Consider the following 26,098-nt stretch of genomic DNA (forward strand, 5'->3'; position numbering starts at 1 on the left):
TATACCCCCTATTTCAACTAATTGATGCCATTTGAATTTCATTGCTATTGGAAGGTACTGCGGCCAACTTTTGGTAAATACCACATATAAGAATCACTTGCATAAAGCATCCAGAACATTTTTAAAAAGGTACATTTTATATGTAGTAAGTAATCTTGTACTAATGTGTTTTTGAATTTCCATTAGATGGCATATGCAAAATGTGTGAGAGCTTCATTCAAACATTGTCTAATGCTGTTGTGAAAACAGATACATTGTTTTGTTCTTCAGCACTTATAAAGGAAATTTACAATTGAGTAGGCACAAAATAGTGTAATCAAATTAGTTTCCTGTTAGCTCAAAATATAGCACTTCCTCATGAGTAATCATTGCATAGAAGTAAAATTATACAATTACACAATGAAACTTTATTGTGGCCTTTAGGGAAGAGAATAAAATAAAACTGTAATAAAAATCTATAAGCTTGTAATTGTTAATAAAGCTAAAAATTAGACTTAAAATACAATAACACTACATAAAACTAAATTAATATAGTAATAATTTAATATATAGTATATAGTTTATAATAGTCCTAACTTGGAGTAAGAGGCAAGATGACAGTCTATTAACATGATCCTGCACAAACTCTTGCTGCCTCATTTTAGTGCTGTTTAAAACTTATTGTACTGCAGATCTCCAATTGTATGTGCTAGGACAACACTCCCCACTTTTGTAGCTTGGCAGCCTGGCTGGGGGGAGGCGAAGGGATTGTGTGAGTGGTGGGCGCCCACATTCAGGCACAGCTCCACTCGTGCAAGAGAGAAGTGAAGCACAGTTTCGCACTCTTTCAGGCTTCTTCACAGTAGACAGTTTGAGGCTGAAGATGTGAGGGGTTGAGGCTGTAACAACGGAATTGGGTAGGGCGTTCCAGATGTTGACCAATCTGTTCCTGAAGTCGTATTTTCTGCAATCGAGTTTGGAGCTTGAGTTTTTATCGGTTGTTTGCCCCTGTATTATTGTGGTTAATTCTCTAAATATCAAAAAAACAACACATTTCAAGCCAGATTTTGATTTTAGGAAATGTAATTTTGTATATTTTGTAGGGGAAGAAGGCCAAGAGATCATACAATAATGTATTAGAATTTTTTAGAATTTTTTTTAAGAAAAATCTGTCAAAACAGTACGTTTCATATGTTAGCCAATAAAATTAGGTATCTATACCCATAAATATATTGCAATACCATAATGATGAAATGTTTGGTTATATCAGCATACAAATCTTGTACCATTATGAGAAATGTAACATGTGTTATTATTACTCTACTGTAAATCTCTAAAATGCTGTAGGATGAGAATATTCATGCTTTTTAGATAGCAGAAGAAGCCTAGAATAACCTCTTCAATTCCTTTTGGGAATCTAGACTAAATGTAGCATTAAAAGATGCCCAAAAGAAATAATCCACAGACTAGATACCTTCCATGCGGAGTTGGTATTCAGCAGGTTCTGACCAGTTCTGGAGAACCGGTAGCTGAAATTTTGAGTAGTTCGGAGAACCAGCAAATACCACCTCTGACTGGCCCTGCCCCCATCTATTCTCTGCCTCCTGAGTCCCAGATGATTGGCTGGGTCTTCTTTTGTTGCCCTGCACAGGAGAAATGCTAGCTGGGGTGGGGAGGGAATGGGATTTTGCAGTAACCTTCCCCCAGGAGTGGGGAGGGAATGGGGATTTTACGTTATCCTTCCCCTACCATGCCCACCAATCCACACCCACAGAACCAGTAGTAAAAAAAAATGAATCCCACCACTGCTTCCATGGCAGAATTGAATGATAACGTGATGTTTTTTTTCCAGACCCCAGAAGAATTAGAAGATGTATCTGACCTTGAAGAAGATCATGATGCCCACAGTCGCACCAGTATTCAGACAGAAGGAAAAACTGACAGGGTAAGTATGGAAAAAAGCTGAACAGAATGCCAATATATTACTATCTTCTTCCACCAGTTTCAGCATAACATATTGTTACAGCAAAATAGATGCATAATGAACAGGAAAAGATTGAAAGTCTAAATACTAAACATTTAATTAAACTTGCCTGCTCAAAATACAGAACTGTTATATTCCATGAGTTTTATTTTGACTAGCCAGCCTAAAAAAATGGATAGTATTACTATTAAGGAACTTCATATCCTGCTATAAATTTAAATGAGTTTGAAATTATTTTAATATTAGAAGGGCATATCAGTGGGAAGGAAGAAGTTCATTTGGTGTGGATCTTTAAGGAGACTGATAAACTTGCACTCTCTGAATTAACTGTTCTGCCATGCAGAGACCCATATGCTGCATTGAAAATATATACCCATAAATATATAGGAATATAATAGAAAAAGCTGCATTAATAATCAACACATTATTATATTAAAGTTGCAATACACACACACATACAAACATATAGACCAGGGTTGTCAAACTCAAGTCCCATGGCCCATGGGGTACTTCGATCTGAACTGTGGGGCCGCCCTGGAAACAGCAAAGGACCGGCCCGCAGTGCCACTCCCAGCGAAAATGGAGCTCAGGAGGGCCATGCACGGCCCCCTCTGAGCTCCATTTTCACTGGCAGAGGCCGTCACAGCCAAAAACGGAGCGCAGGAGCCCATTTTTGCTGGCAAAGCGCTTGGGCTGCCACATGAGTGACATCAAGCTAGCCATGCCCACCCCAGCCCCCAATAAGAAAACACTCGTGTTTCTAAAAGGCATTACTTTATTTATTAACTGAACAAATCAATTGTTTACTTACTGTACTGAAGAGCCAGCTCAATGGGAAGAACAAGATACATACTGTCAACATGTGTGCCTTGCCAGTCATCAGATTCCCTGCTGGTATCGTGAGTTGGCCAAGAAGGATGTGGAAGTTGCCATGTAAAGATCCTCCTCACAAATGCATAGATTCCACCCCAAGTCCAACATTCAGAGACTGTATACCAGCCAGAAAGAAGGAGGTCAGGGTCCTCTGAATGTCAAAGCCACTATTATGCATGAAACCCAGAGCACCCAGGAGTACATCAGTAAAGTAGAATATGAGCTAGACCTGCCTAAATCCAGATGGGAGCTCCCACAGAAGGTTGGGAAAATAATAGGGAAAATGAGATACTGTGGAATTTCCAGACCCAGATAGACAGGCAAATATTAAGCAATTAACCAGACCTCGTGGTAATCGACAAAGACCAATAGAGCAGTGGGGATAGACGTAGCAATGCCAAGTGACAGCAATATCGGGAAGAGGGAGTATGAGAAGCTGGAGAAGTTCCAGGACCTGAAGAAAGAACTGGAGAGGATTTGGAAAGTAAAATGTCAAAGTGGCCCAGTGATGGTAGGAGCACTCAGGGTTGTGACTCCTACGCAAGGAGAGTGGCCCCAACAGGTCCCATATTTCATTGGAGCTCCAGAAAAGTGCAGGGCTAGGCACAGCTGAGATCCTGCATTGATCCCTCAAACTCCCAGGACCTCAAAGGGATTATTTTATTTATTAACTGAACCATTGTAAACTATAAATATTCTTAAATTGCATTTTTGTTATGCCTCACCAACAATAACCTTAAAATATATCAAGTAATTCTCAGTGCAGTTTATCTGAACCATGTATAGTCCTATTTATTTAGAAATTACAAAAGGAAGTAAAAGCACCATAAATGCATATTTAGATGGCTGTGACAACTTGGGAGTGATTTTTTGGTAAGAAATATAATCAACTCATGTTCCAAATATTCTATCCAAAGTTAAGACACAGTTTTGTTTGCAAGTCAATATTGCAGGGTTATTTGAAAGGGGCACTGAAACGTTTAAGTATGACTTTAATGAGAGTAGCAAATTTTCCTAAATATGTGCATGATTATTTTAAAAAGCCAAGAGGTCATTCCTTAGAATATAGTTGATTCCTTCTCAATTTCAGAGCTTTAGGGAGCTCCAGAAGCCTAGTGTTGGTCAGTTGTGCGGTTTCGTATCATTAGTCTTTCCAGCTTCAGCAAATTATTTGGTTTGTAGAGAAATCATTATTTCTGAGATACCAGCGTTGCTATAATTTCTTTTTCTGGCAACTCAGAGCCTCCCTATTGCTTCTGCTTTTCAGCTTTCCAACCGACTAATTTCTCCACAGAGTTTTAGATCTAATTTTCCCCCACTTCCTCCATTCATAGTCCACAATGCTTACATGGCATTTATTTATATGTATTTATGTATATTCAAATAATATAGATTGCATGATAATAATTATCAATGAATACTTGTGATTATAGAAATGAGATTCAGTCAAATTCCTGCAGTTGAGCTGCTCAGTTTCCATCTGCAGCAATGTCCTTGAAAAGATATCCCTTTTTTAAGACTTTTTTTTTTTAGGTTTTATATGATTATTACAGTGTCTTGTTTGTATTTGGTCATTGCTTCTGTGAGCATCATTAAATCAATCTGATTTTGTACAAGGAATTCACCACAATGCGTAGTGCTGGCAATTTCAGGAAAAGAAATCTGATACATTCTTTATTCACTTGACTTTCTAGAATATAGTAGATGGCATAAAATTGATACTGGGGAACACAGTAAACAATCTGCTTCACTAAAAATTCATGCCTCCTACAGTATTATAATAAAATACAAAGTTCTTTGAAAGAAAGGAAATGGGCAGAATAAGACTGCATAATTTCCGTGAAGGGGAATTTCTAATGTCTTGATGCTACAGGATAGCTGAAAATCTCCCTGGGAAATAGAGACTCTCCTTCAGGAAAACAGTACACAGTTCTTGGCCATTTGACCTCAGAGCTCGAAACAGGCAAAAAGTGAGATGATTCTTTAAAGTCTCCCTAAAGCCTTTTGATGTTTTAAAGCTTCCTATCTTTGTTCATATAATATCCATGGGCAAAACCAGAAATACGTAGATCCTTTCTCCAGATGTAAAGCTGAAAGGGAGAAAATGAATTCCAGTCCTTGTTTTTGAAGGAGGGGGCATATTCAAATTAAAAAAAAAAAGGAATACACACACACACACACACACACACACACACACACACATATATATGGTATTCAGCATTGTTCGGGTATTTTCCCACGTCATTATAGTTGTGCTTTTAAAATTGTAGCAATGTTTCGGCAGAATCTCATCTGCCACCATCAGGCTTTTGTATAGCGTTCGTCTGTGAGTCAGACTTTCACAGCCATTTCTGTTTTAAATTTGGGGCGAGCCTACTGCTGTGCCAGAATGGTTTTTTCTTCATCCCAATTGGTTGGGAGTCTTGGTCTGTGTTTATTGGTCTTGGAGTTTGCTGTGTTCTGCTTGATTGGTGTTTCTAATATCTTCTTTCTGTTTTGTAGCTTTTTTTGTCTTAATTGGCTGGCAACATTGTGTTTCCTGTATTGAAGGCTTTTAGCGCGGCTTGGCTTTGGGTAAACGGACGGCTATCATTTATTAGGAAGCTAGGTTTCATCTGGGTGCCTGGTTGGGGTGTGTTTGAGCTGGAGGTATCATTGGGGGTCTGTTTGTACCCAGGTGTTTGCCTGGCTTGTGGTGTGGAGATTTTTTTGTTTGTGAGTGCAGGCTTCCAGATAATTGACAGTCTGGTGGAATCAACTCTTCTATTCATGCTTTCAGGTCTTTTTTCAATCTCTATGGCTTCTCTGATAATTCTGTAGCTAGGGTTTTCTATAGTGGCTAGGGTTTTGGTGCCATTGAAGCCGATGCTATGACTTGTGGCTTTCATGTGTTGGACTAGTGAAGAAGTGTGTTCCAGCTTTTTTACTGCATTTTTGTGTTTATCCAGGCGGTACTTATTCTTCTATTGGTCTGTCCAATGTATGTGCCAGGGCATGATGCACAGGGGACTTCATATATGCTTTGGTTTTCCAGGTCAATTTTATCTTTGGGGTTTCTTAGGATGGCTGTTATTTTTCTGTCTGTTTTGAAGGCAGTCTTGATGTGATGCCTGTGTAGTATCTTACTGATTTTGTCTGTAGTACCTCTTATGTAGGGCAGGACAACTGTTCCATAGGTCTGTTAATCTTCTAGGTCTCCATTATGTCTCAGTGTATTTTTGTGGATCAGGCCAGTGATTTTGCTTTTGTAAAAGCTGTTGGCTGTCAAGTACTTTAGTCAGGGTGCATAGTTCAGTCTTTATGTGTGTCTTGTCTGCCAGGCGTTTGGTTCTGGCAATTAGTGTTTTGGCCACGGAGTTTATCTGTGCTGGGTGGTGGTGGAATAGGGCATTGAGGTAGCAGTTGGTGTGTGTTTTCTTCTGGTATATGGTGTGTCCTAGTGTGCCATCTGTTTTTGTTTTTTAGTACATCTAGGAATGATAGTTGTTTGTTTGTTTCCGTTTCCATGGTGAATTTGATTTTGGGGTGTTTAGGTGTGTAAGGAGCACCTCAGAGTGAGGTGCTTCTCACTCTGAGAAGCACAGAGCCGAAGACACAAGCCTGAAGATGATGAATGAGACTTCATCGAAACGTTGCCTAGGTACTTCCAATCTTACGCGGGAGAAAACCCGAATAACCAAAGATCCATATATATATATATATATATATATATATATATGAAAGAGGAAAAGTAAAAACTGCTTTTTGTTCTGCAAATGTGAGCCATTTAGTGAATCATTTTACTTCAGACTTCCCTAATTTAGCAGATAGAATTCCTCTGTTGGCCATGGATAAATGGGAATCTTTTAAATGGTTTCTAAAGAAACTTCTTCCTAAAAGTTATCCTAACTGACTTATGACTGTGCTTGGAATTGGGCTATTCATGCTGTAGATAGAATGAAATATCAGAACTAAAATAAAAACATTTTAATCTGACCTTAAAGTCCTTTGACAAACAATGTAATTCAATCACATCTGAATTGGCCTTATTTATCTTCTATAGTTCCTCAGTACATATAGGACAATGAATATAAGATAAGATACTTGTGGAACATAATGTGACACAGGTCAGATTATCCAGGATTATCCATTCCTTAGTGCAGAAAATTACCAGAAAACTCAACATCAAAAAGAATAATACAAAGTTAGCATTACTTCAACAATTGTCCCTAGTTAACTGGTTGATGTGTATTAGATCATGATAATAATATTGTACCCAATATAATGCAACTACAACTCCTTAAGAAACCTACAGGGACATTATGTTATTTATATAAACCTTTTATAATCATAGAATATATCTTGCATCCAGTATAATGCAACTACCACAACTCTTTAAGAAATCTACAGAGATAATCATGTTATTTATATAAACTCTTGGGATCATAGAATGTATCTTAGTTAATATACAAGAGCTAATGGGCTTGCTATCCTCTCAAGTAGTTAATAATACTTTCTAATTTTATCCCCACATAGAATAAAACTGAAGATGGATCATAACTATTTATGAGAAGTTTTCACTGCTCCAAATCACGTTCATATATTAATGGGATAGTAAAATGCTTTGAGGCTAAAACTGCAGCTATATTTATGGAATAAAGGCACTTAATCATGCTTATTTGTATCTTGGGGCATTTTGAATCCAAATCCAACCTCTTATACTTTGTTTTTATATATTAACACTATATATATTAACAGCTTTCTTTTATAAGGAAAATGATCAGATAGCGCAAATCAGAAGATGCTGCTAAGTTCTTTGGTTTTTCAAACAGAAACTATATTGGCACTCTCTGGGATGTTTATTGTAAAAACATTAAACCCTAACACATTATATTGATTGGGATCATTAAATAAGCACCTCACCACTCACCAACATTCATTTGGGGTGGGGAATATGAGTTGGAAGAGCTTTTTCATCTGGAGAACCTCAAGCAACACCCAAGGCGGAAGGAATGTAAAACCAAATCAAGATGTCAATCATGATCGCACAAAGTCCTATTTGTCATACATGTGATATGTCATAGGTATGATGCCCATAAAAAAATGGAGGGTATTCATCACATAGTGTCAGTCCTTCAAGGTAGGTCAGGTGTAGAAGAGGAGATAAAAGTCAGGGAACTCCTCATAAGCAAGCAACACTAAATGGAAGATTGGATGCATCTTTATTGAAGAAGGCAATTATAAATGAAAGGCCATTGTGATAATTTTCTTGGTAACTGGGGGGAGGGCAATAAGTTTCGAGTCCAGCTTTTTAGACAGATATGGACAGAAGGTGAAAATTTAATGGAAATATGTTTCTAAGGTCCCCTACTGCAATATTTGCTTGCATTTGTTGCCAGGTTGTATGGAGGAAGAGTATGCAAGCTTACCTTCTGGTTCTAGCGCATCTGGTTGCTTGTTCTGTAAACCAGAAATATATGTGATAAAAATTTAAATGGTGAAAAAAATGTGCTGGTCAGATCTGACCAGGCATGGGGAAGCAGGTCTTTTATAGTTATTCCAAATTGCTGGAATGCTGCTTTCATCACAAGCAATCTTTATTGAAGATGCCACAGTTCCTTTCAGTTGAAAGCATCACAATCAGAGTCAAGACTGCTTGACAATTACTTGATCTATAGGGCATTGCCGGGTGTTTAAAACTGCTATACTAAGAAGCCTGAGATCAAAGGCAGTTAAATATTCATGGCCATCTTTCTATAGCCTATAATCATCAAAGAAGAATATATTTTTATATATAAAAAATAAGGTTGCAGATGGGGGTGGCGCATGAATTCTTTTTTCACATTGTCACCTAGAAATATTTTTAAAGTTGCTAACTCTCAGGTAGACATGGAACCTTGTCTTTTAACTGGGATCTTATCCGTCAGCTTCAAGTGACAATACAGTCTCATGCTTGATGCGGCAATGCAGTTGCTTCCTTTTCTCCAAATACATCCACAAATGCTGAATACTTTTCTGGATTCAACAGACTATGCTGGAGACAGAGATGGATAAGAGTGGGAGGCTTGCAAATGTGGCTGTTAACAGTTTGACTTTCTCCCTTGCTCCCGATGAAAATCTGGATCACAAGTTTGCAGACAATCAATGCTTAGCATAATAAGGACATGTGAGAAAGCTGTGACATAAAATATCAAGAATGTGTGGTTGCTTATTGTCAATTGCAAGAGAGTTGTGTGTCGTACAGCAGAACCACTTCAAAGTGCTTGTCTCTTGATTGTTTACACCAGCATAGGTTTCTCTAACAAATGTGTATGAGGAAATTAATTTGTTGCATTGTGGCCTCATCTATGAATTTAAAAGAGTAGAGAGTCCACAGTTCCACAGATGCTGCACTCTGCAGTTGACTCAGAAATCTATACTTTAGTCTGCGCCAATCATGATTTATTGTTCCAGGGATCCACAAAATAGAAGCCTCAACTGGAGTCTGTTTCTGTACTTATCCTGCTTGCATGGGTTTTTCAACCTCCTGTCCAAGTAGGACACAGGGTGAGACAGTATTGGGGAGAGGCTGTAAAACATTAACATTTCTTCTGTGCCTCAACTTTTCCAGTTCTCCATCAGTTCACATACAAAGTTGGAAAGGTTCCTTCAAATTTGCTGGTGTGCCTTGTCTCTCTGACCCATTTCTCAAGTTCATCAGCAAGTCCTTCCTAAAATCTGAGCAAGATCATTCAGTCTGGCACTTAATTAAAAATCCAATAAGTACTCACGAACTCTGTGGTTTCTCTGTTTCAGCTTGCAAACCTCTCCAACTGCTGCTGCTCCCCCAACCAGATCATTAACTGTACCTCTAAATCTTTGCATGAAGTTCTGGTAATTGTTCAGTAATGGATCACTGCCCTCAATGAAGGGCATGGCTTATTTGGCTGCTCCTTCTTTCAGCAGACTCAGAATAAAAGCCACTTTGGCTGTAGAAATTCTGCTGTCTGATCCACTATAAACAGTTCACAGTAAGTTGCAAAAGCCAAAAATCGATCCTGGGTTCCCCCAAACTTTCCTGGCGGACTCCCATGAAAGGAAAGACATATTGATTGGGCTGCAGGCTGCTGGACTGCTGGCTGAAGTAACCCCAGTCTCAAACGCTGATTAGCTGTAGCATGACATTTTACAGGTTATTTCTATATCCTTTTTCCTGTTAATATTGTAACAATACCTGAACAAGTTATTCTGCTAGCAGGAGGATGCCCTGAGGATCTGATGCCATTTCCATGAACAAAGGCAGGCTCTTGTATTAAAGAGTACTGTAGTGAAGCTTTCAAGATTGGGGTAGGCCATGTCAGGAAAAGACACCATAAGAATTACTGGAAGTTTATTATTGTAAAGTATAACAGAATCCTGAGAGTCTGCCAAATTTGTCCACTCTTCTATCAAAGAGAATTAAGACAGACCTGTATTTCTTTCTCACACTCTCTTCTTTTCTAGGGATAAACTGATGTTTATTTAATTGCTCTTACATTCTGACTTCTCCAGAGATGGTCACAGCCACCATGTTGGTTTTCTAATCACATGAGAGTCAATGGAACTAAAATGGACAGGGGAGTGCTTTGAAAACCACTCTACATTTTCCCACCTAAGGGAAGATAATATGGAAAGGTTACATTGCTGGTGGACTACCAATATTTTCTGCCAGGGAACCAGTTCTGAGGATTGGACTAGATGACCTACAAGGTCCCTTCCAACTCTGATTATCTGTTATCCATTTAACTTATTATTGAATGAGCCTTGGCTAATAGTGCAGATTGCAGCATAGGGGACAATAATGCAAACTATTTTCTAACTATTTCACCAGATTAGAAAGAGGAGGCAGGAAATACCATTTCACTCATAAGAGAAAGATGGGATAAGGGAGGAAGAATGGAAGGAGGAGAGGCTAATCCCAAAGCTATCTTCTGCAGGGAAGGGCCAAGGGGGAGGGATATTTCTCTGAATAATTACCAAGGAAAGAGGAAATTAACATTCTCCAGCAAGGGAAGGGGGATTAGAAACAAACATGGTTTTTTGTCACGCAATTCCCCAAAAATATCCAATACTTCTCTAGTTTAACTATCAGGAAGAGGTTGTGAGCAAAGCAACAGGATTAATTAATTTTCATTGTGGTAGACAACTTTTGTAAATTCATTCTGATGATTGCAATGTTGGGTATAAGAAAGGGGAACTCACCTGCCGCACAAGCATTTCTTCCACTGATAATGACACAAGTTGGCTAAACATTGGATCTAGCCACAGGGCTGTTGAAGAGATGCCAACTGGCCACTATTTGGGCCACTATTTTGGAGAGCCACCAAACAATGCTGCAAAAGGGTACCTTGACCAGCAGCTGTTTCTTACAAACACCAGAGGAGCCACACTTCTTGAAGTAGCCCATGTGAAGTATCCGTCTCCCCATTTCATGCTGCCAACTGGTAATCAAAGCATGTTAGCAGATCTTATGCAAACACGGCACAGATAAATCATACAGTGTGTGGTGTCACTGTCCAGATATGCTTAACAGCAAAAAGAAACTGTATAGAAAGCCAAAGAGTTTTACTGCATTTGAAAGTCATCCACCTTGAGAACATACTGTGTGGAATTATTGTTTCCTATAAAGATGAGTAAACAAAATAGCTGGCAATTAAAGTACAAACACTCCCCTTTGGAATCTAAATTATGCCTTAACATTACTGCGTTTGAAGGGTAAGACAAACAGGATTTCCTCAAAGTACATTACACTAACTGCTTTTTTAATTTTTCGCAAATATGGATGAAAGAATGGTGTATACATTGCACAGTAACTTTCTTTGAGAGATTTATTTCACTTGAAACCACATTACCCTGAAAATCTAGATGATTTTCCTCATGATGAAAAGTCAATACTAAATTTCAATAATATTAAAAATAAAAATAAATAAAACATGTCTTGGAGTTGTTTCCTAACAGGCCATCAAGGTAAACTGGGTTTGTAAACTGGGTTCAGATTCAGTAATTCTGTAGTTTCTTTTTTATGGTTTAGTAGTAACCCATCCAGTGTGATTTCTTTAACAAACCATGATTAAGCATATTATCATTACTATGACCATATGTTCTTTCAAGAATTACATAATCATTACAGAATTACAGAATAATTCTGTATTGGATCCTAAGCTTCCAAACAGACAGGAAGCAGCAGGCGAAGCGAGGCAGAATCACACCTGATACCTGTACAATTAGCACAGCTTCCTCCCCAAGGCTGTATGCTTTCTCCACTTCTCTTCTTCCTATATACCAATGACTGCGTCTCAAACGATCCATCTGTTAAAATACTGAAGTTTGCTGATGACACAACAGTGATTGGTCTCATTCAAGAAAACAATGAGTCTGCATACAACTTGCCTCATGGTGTAACCGGAACAATCTGGAGCTGAACACACTCAAAACCATAGAAATGGTGGTAGACTTTAGAAAAAACCCTCCCATACTACCACCTCTTACAATACTAGAAAACACAGTATCAACAGTAGAGACCTTTGAATTTCTAGGTTTTACTATATCGCATGACCTAAAATGGACACCAAACATCAAAAACATCATCAAAAAGGCACAACAAAGAATGTTCTTTCTGCGCCAACTCAGAAAACTCCAACTGTCCAAGGAGCTGCTGATCCAGTTCTACAGAGGAATTATTGAATCTATCATCTGCACCTCTATAACTGTCTGGTTTGGTTCTGCAACCCAACAGGACAGACACAGACTTCAGAGGATAATTAGGATTGCAGAAAAAACAATTACTTCAATCGAGGACCTGTATACTGCACAACTCAAAAAGAGGGCTGTGAAAATAGTTACAGACCCCTCCCATCCAGGACATAAACTGTTTCAACTCCTTCCCTCAAAATGACGCTATAGAGCACTGCACACCAGAACAACTAGATTCAAGAACAGTTTTTCCCCAAACGCCATGACTCTGCTAAACAAATATTTCCTCAACACTGTCCAACTATTTACAAAGTCTGCACTACTATTACTGTTAATCTTCTCATCACTCCTTATCACCCATCCCCTACCATTTGTGACTGTATGATTGTGACTTTGTTGCTTGTATCCTTACGATTTATATTGACTGTTTCCTAGTATGATTGGATTTCTTATTGTACCCTATGACTATCATTAAGTATTGTACCTGACAATTCTTGACTCTTGACGAATGTCTCTTTTCTTTCATGTATACTGAGAGTATTTGCACCAAGACAAATTCCTTGTGTGTTCAACCACATTTGGCCAATAAAGAATTCTATTCTATTCCATAACTAAATTGGAAGGGAACTTGGAAGTGTTCTAGTCCAACCCACTGTCCTTGCTTAAAGATCAATCACTTAACAATTGTTCAATGTTTATGACAGCCTTGGAAAGGGTACTTTACAGCCTATAAGCAATTCTGACTATTATAACACATTGCACTCCGCCCCACACATGGTCACTTGATTACATTTCTGGCCTATGTCAATCAGTTCACATTTACAATCAGTTGCAGCATGACTACAACTTTTTGTTGTTTCCAGGGGAAAAACAACACCCATTGGGTATGCTGGATTTGCTTAAATGACCAACTGATTTCCTGAAGAAGTGAAGTAACTCTTTATGGCCAACCAAAACATTCTGAAATCCAGCCTTTTTAACGAGTTCTGTGAGTGGTTCAACAAACTGAAAACATTTTATTTCTGATGAACTAACTTCATTTTTAAATTTTTAGATGTATACTTTGTGTTTCCTAAAATTTAAGACTCATTGGTTTACAAAAAATTGATAATGATATTCACATATCATATTAAAGTATTTTTTTTTAATTATACATAAAACTGTTTTGTTGATTTCACTTCAAATTTGGTATTTCTTAAAATTCTTAGTATTCCAGTTGCCTTTGATTAGTAAAGCATTTGGGTGTGTTTTTCTTCAATACATATTGAAAAGCAGCGATAAATTTATAACAACCGGCAAAATCATAACATTTAGAGTTTGTAAAAACAATACAGTAATAACAACAACATTAAATATTATGAAATGTCAGGTTCTTATTTTTTATTTAGTGTTCCCCTAATGTATACATTCCTGTGTACCTTTCAGTTATGTGCTTTGAAAGCATAAGGAGTAAAGATTAACTGAATTTCATTAAGCTCATATTACTTGAGTCTATTAGCATACAAACTAAATAATGTGTCTAAAATTCAAGAACAGAATTGAAATTCCTAAGCTAAATGAGGGAACAGATGTGTGGATCAAAAGAGGAAGAAAACAGGGCTAAATAAAATATTATTTCTAGTTTTTTTCCCCTTCATTCAGGGTTGATCTGCCATACATGGAGACATAGATAAATTTACGGGCAGGCTTCTTATAAAACGTGGACTGTTTTTGCATTGAATTCTTTATTCAATTAATCATTCATTTAACAAAAGATGTATGAATCATTTCATATAATTTCTGCTTGCCCTTCTTCTTCCCTTATGAACATCATAATAATTGTAGTCCTCAAATACTCCATTTGTCCTTGAAATTTAACAGCTGGTTTAAATACCACTGACACTTCCACCAGAATCTCGATTTCTTTCAAAAACAGTTTGCCTTGTATCTTTGCTGTTTTTTTTCATCTTCATTTTAAAAATAAAGAGTTAGATGCTCCCCTTAACCACACACTTGTATTTGAAGCAACATTGGCACAGCCAAAGACCAACTGACCATAAGATCTAAGTCATGGAATGGATTAGGAATGTTCATCAGTACTGATTCTGTGGGTCTCAGAGAACAGAGCCCTAGCAATAGATTACCCATAGATCCTGCACAGGGTTGTCCATGTGGTTTCTCTGTAGAAGATTCTATAATTAATATATAGCAGGCGGAAATAGGTAAGCATCCATTTCCATCTGGACTCTGGTTTGAATCTGAAAAATTGATACATGCACATTGTATATGAAGTTAGAGTGCATTGTATTAGAGAGTGTTGTATGGATTTTCTAGATAATAGCCACCATTTTGAATTTTACTTGGAAACCTATCCAGCCAGGTTAGTGCTTAAGGAGGGACTAGAACTTATGCTTTCCTACTTTCTAGCCTGGTGTATTAAATCACTACACCAAACATGCTCTCATTGCATGCTAAGGATCCAAGTTAAATCATCACCGTTACAGGAAACTCGTCCATCTGAATAGAAGTTACTACAGATCAAAAAACAACTAACCAAAATAATATTCTATGTTACGTCCAAGCTGCTGAAGCAGTGGTCAAAAATTTAAAAAGGGGAAAACTCTAACTTGCAGCTTGGAATGAAAGAAATTTTAATTTAGTCTACATTTTAACTGAAGTGATCTAATATGTACATACAATGCTAAGACATATTTTTCATTCTGTACAAATATGAACATATTAGAAAAGATTGAACATTTTTGTTTAAACTTTGGAAACAATACCAAAATAATTTTATATTTGTTGTAAATCTTTTACAGAAACTGCAATAATGGGATTGAATGGATTTATGATGAATCCAACATCATTATGGGACCAGTAAACTGATTGGTCAATCAATTTTATAATTTTATAACATATTTTCATAATTAAAGTACACAAAGATCAAAAGAACAATATGAGGTTAGAAAATTGTTTTGAGCTGAAATTTAAACTTCAGTCAAATGTTACAGAAAACCTTCTCAACTCTTTTTTCTATGGAAAAATAGTTTTCAGATTATCCCCTTTATGATGAAAAGTCCTTGTATCTATGACTTAGCCATCAGAGAAAATTACCACTGAGATCAGTTCCTGAGTCTGATTATCATGCATGATTTATGAGCAGGAAGGTCCAGCACTATTAAGTAGGTGAGAATAAATAAATGACCTAAAGAAAGTTGCTTCTAGCTGTATTGCTTGTTAGGTTCTTAATTGTAGAGTTCAGTAACTGTAGAACAAAGAAAGGTCATGTACCTTTTAAATGTCCACAGTGTATAGGACATGTTTTCAATATATTTATCAAACTTGCTTAAAGCTAATTGGAATTCTAAAGCAGAAGTTATATTCTATTTCACAATTTGCATGATTTTAAATAATTAATCTATTATATCTATAGAACGTATTCAGAATACATTGGAACATTACCTGCATTTACCTTTTCATTTACATGAACTACCCTCACATTCATGGAGTTGCTTGCCTCCATGCAATAAAGTTGCTTGCTTCAGCTATTTACGAATAGCTCTGGTTGTGCCTTACAAGAACATTCATAATCTTTGAAATGGTATTATGCCATGCATGATGGCATCATAGCTTCTGCTGGATCCATAATCATATGTGCTAGAACATACTGTAAACAGAGAGGGCTAGCAAGTGTGTCTTCACACTCTGTCCACTTTTCACATATGGCAAGGCCTTCTAAAAAGTGGAAAATAGTAGGAGAACAAAGCAGATGGGACCAAGATAGAGGAGAACCGATAGCGGAAATTTTGAGTAGTTTGGCGAAACGGTGGTAACGTGAGGGAGGGAATGGAGATTTTATAGTATTCTTCCTCTGCCATGCCCACCAAGCCACACCCACCAAGCCATGCCACACCCACCAAGACACACCCACAGTAAAAAAAAGTAGTAAAATTTTTTGAATCCCACCACTGGACCAAGATAAAAAACTTTGACATCATGTACATCAAGATTAAATAAGGCATTGTTAAGATCTCTAATTTTGAGTTGGACATCTGACAATCTTATGATCACTGCTGACAGAAATATAATTTCATTCCAAATTTTAGTATTTTCCTCTTCCATTGTTTTAAATTACTATTTGATGGCAACTTAGGAGCAGGAGACTGAAAGCCGTGCCAAAGACTTGGTTGATGGAGAGGGGAACACATATATTATAGGGTTGCAGTCTGTGTACTTTGTGTTAGAAGCCACAAATTATGTGTCTCTGTGTGTCTCCAGAAGTTGTTCTTCATCATAGTTGTTCTTCATCGTAAATTATGAATGTAGATAGCAACAACCTAAAAGGATCAAGGTAAGACTGCGATGAGGAAGAATTTTTCTTATTGGGCTACTTAGATAATCCTGAACTGATTTTTTTATGACCCTATCAGCACTGGGAGACAAGAAGAAACTTTCAAAATTTCTGTTGGAACAAGTTGGCCAGTTGTTGATCAGATAAAGCAACTGGTGTCAATGGTGGTTGTAAACATTAGTGCTTCAGTATATATGAACAGGGTGCAAATTCCTAACCTGCCTGCTTTGTACATGCATCATGGAGGAAGGATAAACAGCCACACATAGGTAGCTAGATTTTTTTTCAGACTGAATGGATAATTTTTGGACCACAACTGAGTGAGTTGCCAAATTGCCCCAAAGATGCTGATACATCTTTATCCCTCTAATTGTGCCAGCCTATACATACTTCATAGTGCTGAAAGTCTATCAAAATAATAGCCCAATGTAGCTTATATGTAGAGTAATTAAGTAATTAGAAGAGTAATTAAAGTGAGTGACTCTTTTATGTTTCCTTGGCAAGTGGAAAACAAAGTGTGGCACGTTTATGTTTGCTGCCACATCCAACAATCTTCCTTTGTCAGGATCTGAAGGATTGTGGTGCTGAGAATAGGAAGGATTGAGCAAGCCATTAAAGGGGGCGAGCATTGCAGAAAAGATTACGCACACACTAAATAGATGGAAACATGAGAAAGAAACACCTCCCCTTAATTTTGTTTGGTTATAAAGTGGGGTAGAGAGAAACCTTGACAGGTTTTTGTTATTGTACTGTATTTCACAACATTGAAGAGAGTTCCTGGAATTCCTGCTATGCCTCTTCCTTGACCTGGCCTATCTTGAAGGTCATAAATCACAGCACTGTGCAAACCTGTGATCTCTAACTAACTCTAATGCTGCCATTTGCCACTTGCCTTACCAACAGTAGGGAATTTGGAGGATCAAGATTTTCAAGATTAATGCCAAGTTCGAAGAGACTTGCGAGCTCATGGAACAAAAGTCACTTAGATTTCTGGAAAGATTTTTATTGCTGGTTGGATAAAATTACAACATTTTGAAATCCTGCAAAAGTGATTTTCTTACAAAATTTAGTGTAATTAAGGTTGACTCATTTTGAATTTCTGTCTCATGTTTTTCCTCTCCCCTGGACTCAAAAATCTCTTCTATAAGAGTCCCATTTCTGTCTATAATTGTACTTGTTAGGAATCTGTCCACCAATTATTGGGTTGGTAATATATAAAACAACAATGTATGTTTGTAGCTTTAAGACAAAATAACTGTATTGATTTATACTATATTCCGATTGGTTGATTATATTGCAAATTACCATAAGAGGGAGCTGCCATCATAGCTTGCTCTCTGACATTCTGCCTCTCTGACATTCTGTTTCTCTGACATTCTGTTGCTATCTAAGGTTCTCTATTGTATTTATGCTGTGCTTGTACTTTGATATCTTTGTTTACTGTAAATGACAAAGGCAACTGGTAAGAAGATTTTGTAATTGGATATTCTTTGGACTGTAAAACGTATATGACCTGGACCGTTTATTGGACTGTGCTATTTCTTAAAGTAAACTTTAACTCAATTTAGTGTATCTGTGTGTGGCTGAATAATTATTCATAACTATTCTCATAAACGTTTCCATGTGCATATCCTTGTTACACAAGGGTTATTCTGTACATATTATAACAGTACTTTCTACAATTGTACTGTCTATAATTGTCTGACTTCCTAAAATTTGTTAGGCTTTCCATCATAAAGTAGTGGAGTTATTTTGCTTTTTACCAGGCTTGTAATTCTGGGACAGTTCTGCCCACAAAGTATTGTATGTACAGAGGCAAATGTTGGAAATAGTAGCAAAAAAAAGAGAAAGCATTACATATAGTTTTATAAACTGATCCCTTAAAATAAAAATGAAATTATATTCAAATGAATCAGCTAATTAACCAAGGAAAACATATTATAATGTATGTTTAACTAGAACTGGTGAACTGTGAGTGTTTTGCCTCCCGTTGCAATATTAATTTGTATCCAGTGGCAGAGAGATAGGTGGATAGATATTTTTATTTTATTTATTTATTTATTATGATTTGTCAATCGCTTACAAGATAATAGGTATAATTATATACATAGTTATGAATACATGAAATAGGTACATGTAAGAAAAATAAAAGAAACAATAGGACAGGGATGGTAGGCACTTGGTACACTTATGCACGCCCCTTACAGAGCTCTTAGGAAAGGGGTGAAGTCAATAGTAGACAATCTAAGGTTAAAGTTTTGGGGTTTGGGGAAGAAACCACAGAGTCAGATAGAGTATTCCAGACATTGACCATTCTGTTGCTGAAGTTGTATTTTCTGCAATCAAGTTTGGTGCGGTTAACCTTGAGTTTGTATCTATTGTGTGCTCTTGTGTTGTTATGGTTAAAGCTGAAGTATTCATTGACAGGTAAGTCATTGCAATGTATGATTTTATATACCATACTTAGATCAGAATGAAGACAGTGTAATTCAAGATTTTCTAGGTCTAGAATTTCAAGTCTGGTGGTATAAGGTATTCTACAACGAGTAGAGGAGTGAAGAACGTTTCTTGTGAAATATTTCTGGACTTTCTCAACTGTGTTAATATTAGATACATAATGTGGGTTCCAGACTGATGAGCTGTATTCGAGTATTGGTCTAGCAAATGTTTTGTATGCTCTAGTTAGTAGTATGATATTAGCAGAGAAAAAGCTATGTAGGATTAGGTTAAAAACTCTTAATGCCTTTTTGGCTATGTAGTTACAATGGACTCTAGCACTTAGATTAATTATCTAAGAGATGAATATTCCAAGGTCCTTTACAGAGCTTGGATCATCAACAAGGTCTTGACTATTTAGCTTGCATTTTATTTTCTGATTGTTTTTGCCAATATGTAAGACAGAGAATTTATTTGTTAAGATTTGAAGTTGCCATTTGTTTGACCATTCTGATACATAGTCAAGATCTTTTTGAATGGTAGCAGTATAGTCTGCGGTATTGAACACCTTTACATCATCAGCGAGGAGAACACAGTTGCTGTTAATATGATCACAAGTCATTTATGAAGTGTATGAAGAGAGTTGGTCCTAGAACACTGCCTTGGGAGACACCACTATTGACAGGTACAGAATTTGATAGGACGCTCCCAATTTTGACCATTTGTTGTCTGTTTGACAGGAATGCTTCTATCCAGTTATGCAGTTGTCCAGATAGCATAAGATTTTAGTTTTAGGAGTAGTTTGCCGTGTACCACTGAATCAAAGGCTTTACAGAAGTCTATGTAGATTGTGTCTATTGCTTTGCCCTGATCGAATTGTGTAGTCCATATGCTTTTGCCATGTAAAAGTTGCAGATTGCAGGATAGTTTTTTTCTGAAACTAAATTGTTTATTAGAGAGTAGGTTGTTTGTCTCTAAGTGGAGGATAATGGATTGGTTAATAATTGATTCCATGACTTTACAGGTGATGCAGCATAAGGAGATTGGTCTGTAATTTTCAACTAAGCTGGGATCTCCCTTTTTGAAGATGGGGATGACCGTGGCTTGTGACCATAGGTTAGGCGAGGAGCTGATCTGAAAGATTTTTCAAAGATTATGCTTAGAGGTTCTGCTATGGCAGTGGATAGGTTTTTAAGAAGTAGGCACATATTCTGTCCGGTCCAATAGATAGAGATGGTTTTAGATTGCGTAGCGCTTTTTCAACATTGTCTTCTGTAAAATCGATATGTATTAGATCATTGTAGTTTTCTGTGGTTCAGCTGGGAAATACTGGACATGATCCATTGCTGTTTACAAATACTGAGCCAAAGAATGTGTTAAAGATATTGGCTTTAATGGTGTTGTCGTTGCAGTCTTTACCATTAGGTCCTTTCAGGGATGGATTGGACCTTGAGTCTTTTAGCTTGATGTTTACAAAATTGTAAAAAGCGCATGTGGAATTGGTGCATAGAAGGTTTTCGTCTTGTTTAATGTGATAATTGGTGCATTCAGTCTTTATCTGGTGGCATAAATTTTTGTATCAGTTTTTGAAGTTGGCACCATGACCAATTTTGTTTTTCTGCCAAAGTGATCTCTTTTTGGATTCAAGTTTCCTTGTTGTTATGGATAATCTGGTTTTTGTTTTGTTTTGTTTTGGGAGTTGTTATTAGTACATATAGTTTGATGATTCTTTTGACTTAAAGTAAAAATATGTTGTCATGGTCTTCAACAGTATTGCATCCAGTGAATAGAGATTGCCAATCAAGGGATGAGAGATCGTTGTCTATAAGATCATAGTTGCTTTTTTTGAAGTTATAATTGGGGATTACATCATTGTGATGATTTTTGTGTGGGCATATGTTAAGACAAAAGTCAGTCATATTGTGGTCACTGCTGGAAAAGGGTTCTTTAGTTTGTATTCCGTAAATTAAATTCAAACTACTGAAGAAGATGAGATTGAGGCAGTTGTTAAGTCTAGTATTGTTGGTTACTAGTTGTTCCAGTCCCAGATTTGTAACAGCATTGTAGAAGGTTGCATGTATGGGTTTAGTTGTACATTCATTTAAGGTCCAGTTAATATGAGGTAGATTCAAGTCACCAAGAAAGATAAAAGTGTATGGGCAGGATGCTGCCCATGTTAGTCGTGAATTTAGCTTGTTTACATGTTCAATGTCATAATCAGGTGCTCTGTAACATAGTAAGAATCGAAATGTGATATTTAAGGATAGTTTACAGATGATGGTCTCAGGGATAGCAAACTCCTGGGTAACTTGGATGTTTTTTAGATGCAAGGACTTTTTATAAAAGATAGCAACACCACCTCCTCTACGAATTTCATGATCTGATCAGTAAACATGATAGTCTCTTACTGTGGTAATGGAGTCAGGGAGAGATGCGTTGAGCCATGTTTCACAGATAAATATGATGTTGAATTTAGCCATATTTAGTAAGAGGAGAAATTCAGGTATTTTATTCACAAGGCTTCTTGCATTGAGTAGCTTGCATTTAAGGCCCGCTGTAGTTGGAATTGAGGTAGTTAGGGGCGTGCATGCCTAGTCTTGGATGATGGTGGAATAGTTGAAGTAGGACTGTGGTTGAAGGTTAAAGCTGAGTTGCAGGTTGTGTGACTTACTTTTGATACAGTCAGCATGGTAGTCAATGTACAGGTCCTTCCATTGTCTAGATGTTTTTTGAGCTCTGTGCGGAGTAGATGGGAGTAGGAACCTTGCTGTATGGTTAGGTCAGGGTGAGAATGAAGGTTCTTATGGTTGGTGTTGCTTTTGGCAAGTGAATTTATAGTATAAATGAATTTACGTTTGCTTGATTCATTTTTGCAAATAACCCTGCAGAAGCATGGGTCCACACAGCTATCTCTCTTTTTGAGCTCTTGGCCAATGCGGGAAATGTCAAGTATTTCATCAGGGGAGATGGTTGATGCTTGATAATCACTGATAATGTTTTGGACAGTTGTGATGTCATCATTGTCATTGATGTCCTCTAGACCAAATAAGATGGTGTTTGGACGTTTCCATTCATGCTCAACAGCTTCTCTGATGAGGATTGGGATATTATTATTTGTCTGATTTATGTTTTTTTGTGGATTGGGTTGTGGATTGGGTTGTGGTTGTTGGGTAGAGATGTGGTTTGTAGCTATTGGATGTTCAGGTTTTTGCGTTGTGTCTTTTTTTTCAAGGTTGGATAATCTTTCTTTTAGGGATGCTACTATGGTGTCAAGGGATGTTATTCGTGTTTATATGGTATCAACTCTTTCAAACAGATCTAGTTTGGGTCTGCATGATTTGCAGAGATATGGAAACTCATTGGATGATTCTAGGCATTGAATCATTTGCTTGGGTAATCCCAAGCAGTCATGATGAGCATATTTTTTACATAGAGAACATTTGATGGAATTTTCATTATCCTTTAGATACATTATCCTTTAGATATACTGATACAAGTAATGAGGTAGAAAATTTGTTAGTTTTGAGGTAATGAATTAGTCAGTATTTGATTAAAGTAATGAGGTAGTATTGAGTGTCTGCAAGGAAAGGGTTAATTGTTTTACTAGCAGCTGTTATTTACTGGGTGGGAGGAATTTATTGCTCCAATGGCTGCTGCTATTATGCTGTAAACAATAGGCTGTAACAGGATGTGCAAAAGCACACTGGTTTATCGAAAGAGAGCAAAACTCATTGAATTAAAACACTAACTACAATCAATATGTCTCTGAATAAGATTGTTTTCCAATAGTTTCCCAAAGTTCTTCAAGTTGAGTAGTAGTAAAAATACAGTTCAGAAATTTGGGTTAACCAATCCAATCTGTCCTTTACTTTTCAAGTTACTTCTAGCTGCAATATCTTTTTTTTCTTTACTAAATCCGACAGTCACTCCCAATCGTTAATTACAGCTAATTTCCTCCTTTGAGTCCCACTTTCCAAGGAAAATTCCACTGCAGAAATTGGAGTGATTCTTACCAAGACTAAGCACACGGTTACAAGATCTTTCCTTTCTTTTTCACTTCTGTCTCAGCTGCCTTCCTGGCTTCGATTCAGCCATACTGGCAGTTCTCTTTTTAGTTCGGATGGAGGGGTTTTCTTTGGGTCAGTCGAGGAGACTTTCCTCTCCTCGCAACCACCGAGGCATCCCTCTGCCTTTACCACCCATCCAGGGTGACTTTTGGCTCCTAAGAGTCTCAGGGCTTGAAGAAATCGGCAGGACTTCACGGAGCTGCCGCTTGTCCGCACTGCTTCGTTGCTTCGCCGGAAGCATTTTATTATAGTCCAAGGATATAAAAAGAAAACATTAGAAACAAAACAAACAATAAACTGCAAAATATATGAAGGAAATAATAATGTTTAAAGTTACTGGTGCTATTAAAGTTAGAGCAGTAGAATTGGACCTAAATCTATATATAGGTTAAATTCTGCCTTCTTCACCTGAATACTTTCGGTTCCTAGAAAACTTGAAAAGGGACTTGAGATGTGATTTGGGGAAGAGTTTCAACCTTCTCAAGTTATTATCTTTTATCTTTTGAACCACACCCAGGTCTTCCTGTGAAAGACCCCAATCTTTCAAGAGAAATTTTTAATAGCAGAACATGTCATTGTTCCTATATTAATGTTATTTTAAAATGGGGCTCTGCTCTGCATGTCCTTTCATAGGCAGTAATGTGTTTAATTGTTAAAGGTGATGGCGATTCTTATCACCAGTGAACACCCAGAAGCATGGGGAACTAAGCATGAGGTGGGTACTGTTTCACATTTCCCAGAAAGCCAAGTATCAGAGGTGACCTCTTCCAATGTAGGAAACCACCCATGAGCATGTTGAACGGTCTTGTTTGCTCAAGAACGCAGGCTCTTGAGGTTGTTTTTTACTTTAAATAACATCCCTCATAGGACAGTTCTTTGCTTATATTAGAGGATTTATTGTGGTGCACTTAGGAAACCACTAGGAAAAAGCTAGTTGTTCCCTATCTCTAGTAAACTTAGAAGTGAGAATGAGGTCACGTTCTCTTGTTTTTCTTTTTTAATTCCAGACTGTGATGAGCTTGGTTTTGGGCGGTAAACTGAACAACTGAATTTTTGTTTCTTCAAGCTACCATCTCCTTTCTGAACATGTCAGACATTGGCATTTTACTATTTTAAAATTTTGAACAGTTCCACTGCAATTTCAGAGCAATTCATTCTGATCGCCTTTTGGCAAGGCAGATGGTATAATCCTTGACAGCTGCAAAGAAGACGGTGATCATTATAAAGGAGCTTCCAGGCAATTCCTGGAAATTAAAGCATAACTAGAAGGAAGAATTGAACATGGACCTTAAAAATGACTGACTAGTATATTCATATGTCATGCCTTGGGGAACAATTGCAATGTGTCTTCATATAAGTTATTCCCTCAACAGAATTCAAATTGAAGGTAGTCTGCTTGGCAATAGAATGAAGTAGTTGTGGATCCAGCTTCCGCTGCATCCTTCCTGTCTCTGTCTTTCCATGTGGCGTACGTTCCCTCTATAAATGAGGAGTATATTTTATTCTTCTAAAAGGCTTTTAGAATAATATCTACATCATTCCACATTTCAGGGCTAGAATTTAGGACATGGAAAATAATTAGCCCAAAACAAAAGTATGATCCCATTATACCAAAAGTACAACCAAAATCCAGTTGTACTCCAAGCCTAGCTCTCTACATTACATCAGCTCTCTGTGTACACTGAATGCAAAATAAGAGAAAGTCTCTATTTTCCAAAGCCAAAATGGGCAGCAGAGGTCATTATCTAAAGACTCAATTGATATTCACCATGGTATGCAGTATATGGAAGATTGCCACTGGAATGGTAAAAGGAATATGTGGAATAGAGCATTAATTTACAAATGACTAAACTAAAATGGTATTTTTGTAAAACTAAAAGAAAGTGGAAAGTTGAAATAGATATGGACATTTTGGTTCAGTTATAAACAAATTAGCTAAAATGTCAGAAAGTATGAACTGGTGCCATCTATGTTGTTTTCAGAATGTATAGTGATATACAATATGTGATATAGTGATATACAATAGTGATATACAATAGTATATGATATGAAAGTAAGAAAGAAAGAATGTATAAATTGGTAATAGTTGTATGTTAGGTTGCAGTGAATGATGATAATGGAAAAACCAAAGGTAGCCCTTGAGAGAAATTGTACCACATTTTAAATGAATGTATTTCAGAGAAATAAGTTATTCTGTTCAATGACGTGAAAAGATGAGTGAGACCTAGATGATAAAATAGAGATTTAAGAGTAAATGAGAATGGTGATTGTTCAGTGAGGAGCCATTCGGAAAATGTTTGCTTGTTTTGATCACACGGATTAAATACATCTTTTAAGCATGTGTATAATAATCATATACATAATTAGAAATCTGTACCCCTTTACAAGCTTTTGAAGATGTAGATTCAGCTGCCTGATCTACTCTTTCCTTCTACTGTACTGCTGAAAGACATTCCAAACTTGGAATGATAAATAGAACTTTGAAAATTTGGGCAATATTAAAAGGGCTTTTCTCTGCTGATTTTAATGGCTGGACAAACAGATATGGAGAGAGATAGTTATTTCATATAAAAGAGTCCTCTTGGGAAGAAAAGCCTGAATGACCGCTAGATCAGGGGTCACCAAACTTTCGGACCTCAGGAACCACCAAACTCATAATTTTAAATCCCAGGGACCACTAACTGGTTCTATGGGTGTGTCCTAATTTGTGGGTGTGGCTTGGTGGTCATCTGACTGGCT

General features: G+C 37.1%; 1 protein-coding gene across 1 annotated transcript in view; it reads left to right on the forward strand.

The window, feature by feature from the left end:
• CTNNA3 (catenin alpha 3) overlaps window positions 1-26,098 on the forward strand; it is a 711,430-nt gene that overhangs the window by 616,771 nt on the left and 68,561 nt on the right. The window contains exon 14 of the mRNA XM_026714519.2: window positions 1,832-1,924. Within this exon, the coding sequence (XP_026570304.2) occupies window positions 1,832-1,924 (93 nt within the window). The remainder of the gene's footprint in view (window positions 1-1,831; window positions 1,925-26,098) is intronic.

This window comes from Pseudonaja textilis, chromosome 4 (assembly GCF_049901715.1).
Source record: "Pseudonaja textilis isolate UNSWEBS1 chromosome 4, rPseTex1.2, whole genome shotgun sequence".
Lineage (NCBI taxonomy): Eukaryota > Metazoa > Chordata > Lepidosauria > Squamata > Elapidae > Pseudonaja > Pseudonaja textilis.